Source organism: Myotis brandtii, unplaced genomic scaffold, assembly GCF_000412655.1.
Source record: "Myotis brandtii unplaced genomic scaffold, ASM41265v1 scaffold53, whole genome shotgun sequence".
NCBI classification, from domain to species: Eukaryota; Metazoa; Chordata; class Mammalia; order Chiroptera; family Vespertilionidae; genus Myotis; species Myotis brandtii.
The window spans coordinates 7,312,171-7,321,459 of NW_005369942.1; the positions used below are offsets into that span (position 1 = coordinate 7,312,171).

General features: G+C 33.2%; 1 protein-coding gene across 14 annotated transcripts in view; it reads right to left on the minus strand.

The window, feature by feature from the left end:
• The window catches only part of LARP1B (La ribonucleoprotein domain family, member 1B), a 91,175-nt gene that overhangs the window by 44,069 nt on the left and 37,817 nt on the right, over nucleotides 1–9,289 (minus strand). For 12 of the 14 annotated variants that reach the window (XM_014548985.1, XM_014548986.1, XM_014548984.1 and 9 more), the window contains 3 exons: nucleotides 8,474–8,648; nucleotides 3,210–3,382; nucleotides 1,356–1,721 (listed from right to left, as the gene is read on the minus strand). In XM_014548985.1, coding sequence (XP_014404471.1) covers nucleotides 1,356–1,721; nucleotides 3,210–3,382; nucleotides 8,474–8,648 — 714 coding nt within the window. Of the gene's footprint in view, nucleotides 1–1,355; nucleotides 1,722–3,209; nucleotides 3,383–6,253; nucleotides 6,333–6,870; nucleotides 7,879–8,473; nucleotides 8,649–9,289 lie in introns of those variants that run through there. The other 2 variants (XR_001364321.1, XM_014548991.1) reach the window with 2 other exon arrangements.

Sequence of the window (9,289 nt, forward strand, 5' to 3'; positions counted from 1 at the left end):
GGCAGCGCAGGCGGGGAACGTTGGAGTCCTCCTTCACTGCAGCAAGCAAGCCTCATGTTCGCTTCCAGCTGCCTTGCTGCCGGCCGCCATCTTGGCTGACAGTTAATTTGCATATACTCACTGATTAGCCAATGAAAAGGGTAGCGGTCGTATGCTAATTACCATGTTTCTCTTTTATTAGTGTAGATAACTTTCCCCTCATTATTCTACCTCAAAACAAATACTTAACTTTGGGCGGGGGGGAGGTTCTGACCAATTTAATGGCAGAATAGATTCCTTTTAATAACTACCTATCCCATTAAAGTTCATACAAAAAATGCAGGTGGCCAGTTGACTACACTGGCAATCTCATATTTTACCTTAATAATTGGGATAGGTATCAGAATAATATAAAGAAGATAAAAATGAAATGAAATAAAATAAAATTAAAAGGAACAAGGTTTCAATAGTATCCCTAGCACCACAGTAATGACTGGAGAATGAAAAACAATCAGCCATTTTAATCTTCTACATTTGTCCACAATCAGTTCTACTATCACAGAGAATGCATCATAGACTAAGGTACAGGAGGCAACAAAAGTAACCCAGCTCAGAAGCCCCACTCATATAGCTGTGGTGACCAAAGCCAGGTGAGGAATGAGCATGTAAACTAAGACTGTCCTTAACTTCAGGTTTTATTCCTTATTATTTTCACCTAAAAAAAGCAAGGATTTTAGTCAGAGTGCTAATATTTTCTTTGTAATTTAAGTATTTATTACACTGTAATTTTTTTCAGTGATCACATTGAGCCCCAAGCTCTGCTTTATTTTTTTGGTTTTAATAATTATTTATTGTTGAAAGTATTACATATGTCCCTGTTCCCCACCTTAACCCCCTCCAGCCTGCTCCTGCCTCCCATCTTCACCACCCTATTGTCTGTGTCCATGGGTTATGCATATATGCATATAAGGTCTTTGGTTGATTACCTCCCACCCACCTACCCTCCAAGATTCCGCACTCTGTTCCATGCTTCCATGTCTCTGGATCCACTCCACTCATCAGTTTATTTTGTTACTTAGATTCCACATATGAGCGAGATCATGTGATTGTCTTTCTCTGACTGACTTATTTCAGAGTGCTAATATTTTCTTTGTAATTTAAGTATTCATTTCACTTGTAATTTTAATAAGATATTATTTCTCAGTTTGTGATTATCAGATATATTTCTTGGAAATTTTCAAATTAAATATAATTTCTTTAAATTTTTCTAAAATAAAGACCCATAAAATAAAAAATTTAAAATTTAGGAAAATATAAGCAACAACACACTGTCAAGCCATAGTATCAGCAGAAAGATGTTGGCCAGAAGCAATTACCTTTATGGCTGTGTGTGTGTTTTCATTTTCTTCCATCCACAGATCCTGTTCATAATAATATAAGCCATCGTTGATAACTTTCGCAAGTTCAGATGTAATTTTTGCCTGAGACATGTGGTTGCTCGTTCGATCTCCTCCAGGATGTTTTCTCATGTAAGGTGGTGTCTGAGTTACAATCAAAATCTTGTTTAAATCCTGGTATCGAATTTCATAATCTGAATCATTATCAGACCAATCAGTAAATGTGTTTTTTCGTTCTTCTACTTGTTCCATCTCTTCATCAAATAAGAAATCAAGTTCTTCTTGTTCTTGTTCATCTGGAGGATAGAGTTGATTTGATGCTTCTTCAGGTAGAGATGCTGATTCCTAAAAGAAGAAATTGGCATTTTATATAAAAACTTTTCTATCATTTTAAACAAATCACATAAACAAATTGAAAGATAAACCATTATTTTTAAAAGAAATGTTTAAATGTGGAGATTTTAAATATGGAGAGAAAATGTGGCTCTTAGTATAAATATGGTAAATTTTTGTCAGTGAGTCCAGGACACTACTCTCCCTCTCAAGTTTGCTATGACAAATATAAAAAATAATCAGGATCTTTAGAAAATCATGTTTGTAAAAGCTTTGTTAGGTTTTTCAAATGCCCCCAAGGAAAAATAAAACAAACTCTTTTAATATTTAAATGTGCTACATTTAACTACTATTGCAAATTAAAAAGTTATCTTAGATCAGGATTTCTCAAACTTAGCACAAGTAGGATGTTTAGCAGCTTCCCTGGCCTCCACTCACAAGGTGCAGTAGTACTCCCCCAGTTGTAACCACCCAAAATGCCTCCAGATAACTGCCAAATGCTCTCTGGTGAGGCAAAATATCAATACCTCCAGGTCCATCAGAGGAGAACCACTCAAAAATCCTGCATGTTTCCTTTCTTCATGCTTTGATCTTAGGGATAAAGAGCGCTGTTCATAATAACCTTTAATATCATAGCTTTTTTATCCTTTTTACATCTGTGCCCAATTATTTTTAGTGAGCTTTTCCTTATAAAGCTTATTTCCACTATTCGAATCATTTGAATGGCACTGTTTACAAGTTCATTTTTAGTAAACTTTTTCAAGATAACTGTACATTCACATAGTTATAAAAAACAGAGATCTCAATATTCTTTATCCAGTTCCCCCCAATCTTGCAAAACTATAGTACAATATCAGAAACAAGGTACACACTGATATAACCTATCAATCTTATTCAGATTTCCCCAGTATTACTTGAACTCATTTGTGTTTGTGGTTTAGATCAGAGCAATTTTTATCACCTTTGAAAGTTCGTGCATCCAGCCACCAAAAATACAGTTCTACCACAGGGATCTCTATTGTTTCCTAATCACACCCTCCTCATTCCCACCAAGAAATCAATTATCTTTCCCTTTCCTATTGTACATCACCAAAACATAAAAAATTCTGATATTTACCCTTTACAAGTAGTTATTTGTATAAGAACTTTAAAAATAATTTACAAGGTTACAAATAATATAACAAGGTTATAAAATTAAAAATTTAGAATGTTAAAAAAATAATCTAGATTGTCAGCTTTTAAAAAATGGAAGTATTCAAATTTAAATTAGTCACAAGTAAAAAAGCCAAATCTTATTCAGAAAAGATACATTTTAAAAGCTGACGCCACATAACGTATTTTCAGCTAATGAGTAACCCACAAGTTTTTAACTGAAGGCCATGGTTCCAATTTTTAAATTTATAAAAATGTTTCCTAATTTTATTTATTTATATATATATATATATCTGACAAACACTTCATTAAAATTTATCACAGTTCACTTGATTTATAACAACTTACATTCAATTTCACTGGGGATGAACGATGTCTCTTTTTTTCTTCTATCCAAGGTTCTGAGTCCAAGTCAGGCAAACTGGTAGACAAAACTCTAGTCATTGCTTGGAGATTATTTGTTTCAGTACTTTTCTTTGTGTTCAGTGGACTTCCAATTCTTGGAGAATTGGGGGCAGACTCTAAAATTTTAAGTTAGTTCAGTAGTTAAAATAATAGTTTTATTACTTATAAAACATTTCATTTTTTTCCTTGGGCTTGATTTTTTTCACAAACCATGATAAATCAATCTCAATTATAACCTTTTCAATGATTTTCAAACCTGAAGAGTTTGTAAGATGTATTCAAGTGAAACCAATGAATAATAAGTGCAATGTCACCAACGCTTACAAAGTCCAAATTCATTAAAACTTCTCCAGAATATCAACAGAAGTCACTAATTATGACAGCATATCTATTTGGGAATCAATTCTCTGTAAAATCTTATATTAAAATCTATTAATCCTAATGAAATTAATAAATCTTAAAGCTATTAAGCCAGTTAAACTAAATACTTATTTTATTGTGGGCAAAAATCAGTCCTACATTGTTCTGCTAGGTTTTATACTAATACAGCCATCACTCCTACACTTTTCACATTTCCTTTGCTTGACAAGGTTTACCTAAATGCAGTGTGCCTACTTAGCTCATACTGAATAAAGAGTAGAATGTCATATCATTAAAGTGCACTGCCCTGGCAATAACACTTAAACACTTTATAACTCTATTGGAATTAAAATGCCTTTCTCCACACTATCTTTTCTTTTTTAATCAAAGTATACTCATAAGTAAAATCCAAACTGAGTCCTTCATAAATTCCTTTTCTAAAAGTAAAAGACTATTTAAGTTATAATGCAATATAAACTTGCTTTGGACAAAAAGTGTCTTAAAAACAAATTTATACTGCAGAATCCAAAGCATCATTATTTACCCCTCAAAAGCCAATTCCTTAGAAATTTTGAAAAGTTGAATATATTACATAGGGAAAACTGATATAAATGATCAATTTTCATTTTATTTGCTAAATTAAAATGCAAAGGCACATTCCAGGAATCTGAGTTTGAGAAGACTATTCCAAGATTTTAATTTCATCTACTACATACTATAGGTAAGTTTATCTTTTTGATGGACACATAGCTAGTTCCAGGAACCAACCATTAGATTACTATATTGCTTTAAAGATATATTGTTTTATATTTTTAAAATGCTCTAAATTGCACTGTCCAATAGCAGCCACTAGCCGTATGAAGCTATTGAGCACTTGAAAGATGACTAGTCCTAAAATGTGCTTAGGATAAGTATAAACACGCACCAGATTTCAAAGACATGGTACAAAAAAACCCAAAAAAACAGATCCATAATTTTTATGCTAATGCTATATTTAGCTATATTAAATTGTGGGGGTTTTTTTTCCTTCATTTTAGAGGACGTTTATTAAAGCTGGGGATGTGAAACAAGAAATGGCTAGGGATATGAGCCTGAACTGGTCTGCTTTGCCTCACTAAAGTCAGAGAAAAGAGGGCTTTGGGGACATAGATACATTAATTGAATCCAGGACCTTTCAGTCTACAGGCTGACACTCTATCCAGAGCCAAATCGGCTAAGGCTGGCAAATATATTTCTATTGAATATTGATGCTAACTTCCTTAATTAATAGTATATAGGTGATCACTTGATCCACAAAAGTAGTATGAGGAAAATACTAGTTTCGGGCTGTCCATATTATTCAAGTTACAGAGAACCCTATTTCTAATATTATGAATCATCTACGTTCATGGAGTTAATAAAGCTTTAAAAGCAGACACAAAACCACCACCCTAGAATGTGAGAATGAAGGAACTTAGCATTATGCACCTATTAGGAAAATCAGTTGCTACAATTTTTTAACATAGATATTTAATCTTCAAACAACTACTTATACTTATTACATAATCATCTCTAAATGTTCAAGCTTGAATGTTTCTACCATGAAGTCAAGTGTTTTACTATATTAACAGCACATGTGCTTATAAATTAAATGACATTAAAATACCAAAGAAATTGGGTAGGACAAGAAAAATTTAGCTTTTAAAGGGTGTTTACCTTATAATTAAGCTATACATATGCTTTGTGTGATTGTTTTCTTTTACAATGAAAAGATGTCAAACTATATGTGTGAAAATTTTAAAGGTTAATAGTAAAGCACTAATCTTCCAAGACCAAATTAATTTGAATATGGCTTGGATTACTTGACACTAAACTTAGACAAAAAATTAAATGCATACTTTGACATTTGTGGTTTCTAGTTTGTAAGAACTCAACAGAAAAAAAAAGTATTGTTGCAGTTTTCAGTAATTGAAAATTGTCCATATGACTTTGGATAAATCACCATATACAGAGTGGGACAAAAACAGGTTTACAGTTGTGAGTTTATCTTTATTACATTATTTTATTATTTTCCATATGAACAACTCTAACCATACTTTTGCCCCACTGTATATATTCCATATTTACCTGTCACAACTTTTTTAAAAGATATTTTTTTTATTGATTTCAGAAAGAGAGGGATAGAAACAATGATGAGAATCATTGATCGGCTGCCTCCTGCACACTTCCTACTGGGGATCAAGCCTGCAGTCCAGGCATGTGCCCTGACAGGGAATAAAACCTTTACCTCCTGGCTCATAGGTTGACACTCAACCACTGAGCACAAGGCCAGGCTGTCATGACTTTTTTTTATCCACCCTGAATCACAGCAGTAATTACATAGATTGCTTTAAAAATGATAACATGCTTTATGTGTGGCACATTCAAGAATACTTCTGCAGATCAACTTTTCAAAAATAATCCCACAGCTTAGCAATCATTAGGGAAAGTCTTATATATATTTTTAGGGCCAAATAGAAACAAACAAAAAACAACACAAGATTGTCAGATACCTGACCTCTCAATTTTGGTGAATGAAATTCTCTTACTATTGATAGCACAATACTATATCCATAGAACTGCAAAACCTAAATTTCAGAACACCTTACCATTCCCATAATCAACCTTTTCTGGTGCATTAAGGTCCTCTGTTCAGCACAAAGGTCAATCCATGTTAGACAATTCAAGCTCCATAGAGGAAAAAATAGAAATTTTAATTTTTTAGTGAAAAGGACCAAAAATTTTTAGTATTTTACCACACAAATCCCTTAGAAAATATATTATCATGGGTTATGTTTTTGAAATTTAAGGTCTTCTCATTTGAGTAAAAAGGATATAGGTAAAAGTTCCACTATTTTTCTTTATGCATGGGTACAGATAAACACAATCTAAATTTCCTATCCCTTATTCCCATTTCAAATTTTTGGTGCAGTACTCTCGACTGAATTTAGGAAACTAAGGCTTTCTTATCAAAGGAGAATTGTTAAGGTCAGAAATTTGGGCAGTCACAGGAAAAGACTGAATTTACATGATTATTCCTATGATTTAAAGTGAATCAGCATAACTCAAAACACATTCCATCTTTCTATAATGCCTTCATTATCCATCTGGTTTCTGATGTATAAAGTAAAGAACCTACATTTTTTTAACATTTTAAATGTACATTGACTTGTTTCAGGCGGTGTATGTGTGCATGTAAATGAGTATATTAAAAAAAACACAAAAATTTACAAGACATTGTGATTTTATTCCTGTAATTTTATTAATAATGCATAAATCGCTTATGGACAGGCATCACCAACTTGACTAACCTATCTTAGCTACTCTGTGGAAGAAGTGTTTTCTATTTTATCTAACTCAACTAATGCCTGTTCATGAGCAGGTTAAAAATGTCATCTTGGACCCCACATTTACACAATATATTAATCTAACTTATACAGACAGCATATCTTTATTTTAAAAACCTTAAAAATGTTTCTTCAAATTTAAAACACTTGCCCAAAGTTGCGTTCTAGGTTTAGAGACACAGAGGGCTGACAATCAAAGAAACAATAAATAAAATTATCTGTGAGACTGTCCATCAGTGCTTTTTTGATGGCAGGTGCCTCACACTAGTGTATAAAAAATAAATTTTAAAGAGCGAAAAAAATACTTTCATTTCTTAAATTTCTTATCCCTTAGTGTCCACATTAATAAATCTTAAAGTCCATGTAAAATATGACAACATGTGAGATACAGTACACTTATAAAAGAGGGGCAAATTAAATAGCAAAGGACCTAACAATCTGGGAAATGCCACTCAAGCCTCTCTATTTCTACTTTATTGATCTGGACACAAGTACATAAGTCTAAAAGGAAAAGACAGAATCTTGTAATATTTCCAGAATGAAAATTAACTTTCCCACCGTGAATAAAAAGTAGCATGTGCAGCCCAGGTTATTTACACACAAATGGGCAGCTCCTATAAAAACAACAGCAGTCCTCTGGTCTGTCTCTCATCATCATCATCATCATCATCATCATCAAATAGGTGTTTATCTCCACTGTAGTGTTGACCCAACGTCCTCCACAAGGAGTTGGGAGTAGACATTCTTGCAAAGAAGTAACTCTGGTCACTTTCATTTCTGCAGCACGATTTGTTGCAACATTTATAATGATATTTCAGTGAGTCACCTATTCCTCTGCATATTCCGATCAAATGACATCCAAGAGCATCAGAAGATCATCACCCTGACTGAAAAAAGTTTAAGCACACATATTTTTTCCCAAGAGGGAATGTCTTAAAAATGATCCAGGAAAAAAATCTTAACATTAAAGCAGTTTTTGGAAATTCTAAGTACCACCAATTCTTTAATCAATAATTATAATAACTTCATAAGAGAACCCCAATTATGCATTAGAATATAGGTAGGTCATCTCATCTTTCAAGACAAGATTGGAAGTACAAGATTGCTAAGAAAATTAAATAAAGTCTTCCCCACTCTTGGGTATAAGACTTAGATACTAGAATCCTACTGGACTATTCCAAGTTTACAAGGGGAAACTGCCACAATATATTTATAATCATTTAGCAAAATTAAGAGAAGTACAAACTCCACACGACAAAGTACACAAATAATTTAAGATAGAGCAGAGCTTCATTCATAATTCTTAAAACCCTATTTAATTTATAGCTCGTGTGGGAGACAATTATGAGTAGAATTTAGAGCATTAAAGTCCTTTAATTATCTTTAATTTTCATACTAAAGCTAAATAAGCTTTAAAAAGATAGGCAAATTGCATCAAAAAGCCCAGAGTTATGCTGTTTGCTGTAGAAGAAAAGCTATTACCTGCATGTGAATAAAAGGCTTGGCCTGGTACAAACTCTGGGCAGTCAATCAGTTGAGAGAAGTCTGTTTGTGGCACTCTACGTGGAGGAGGGCCCGGAATTGGCCATTTTTCTGGTTCTATCTTTTTTCTCATTTTCTCATCCACAATTTCCACTTCTGTGCTATCTTTCAGTGCCTAGAAATAGGAATTTTGATTAAAGAACTTTCTTTCAAAAATTTTAAGTATACATCCTTACTTCCAATAACCTAAAAATTCTAAAAATTACTCCAATTTCATAGGTGAGGACACTAAAGCTCAAAAAATAAAGTACAGCAATCCCCCTCCATCTGCAGTTTCACTTTCTGCAGTTTTAGTTACTTATGGTCCAAAATAGTAAATGGAAAATTCCAGAAATAAACAATACATAAACTTTAAATTACACACTGTGTCCTGAGTAGCATGATGAAATCAAACACTGGAAGTGAATTTTCCCTTTGTCCAGCATAAGCACCCTATTAGTTACTTAGTAGCTATCTGCTACTAGTAGCTGTCACAGTATCACAGTGCTTGTGGCATGTCATCTTTACTTTCTTTAATATGGCCCCAAAGCACAAGAGTAGTGATGCTGGCAATTCGAATATACCAAAGAGAAACCACATAAAGTGCTTCCTTTAAGTGAAAAGGTATGTATGAATATGAAAAAATATAGTACATGCAATACATATGGTTCTGTACTTTCTGCAGTTTCAGGCATCTCCTGGGTGTCTTGGATCATATACCCAGAAAAAAAGGGGAGATTACAGTAACTTCATAAAGGGCACAGATTATTTTCATAT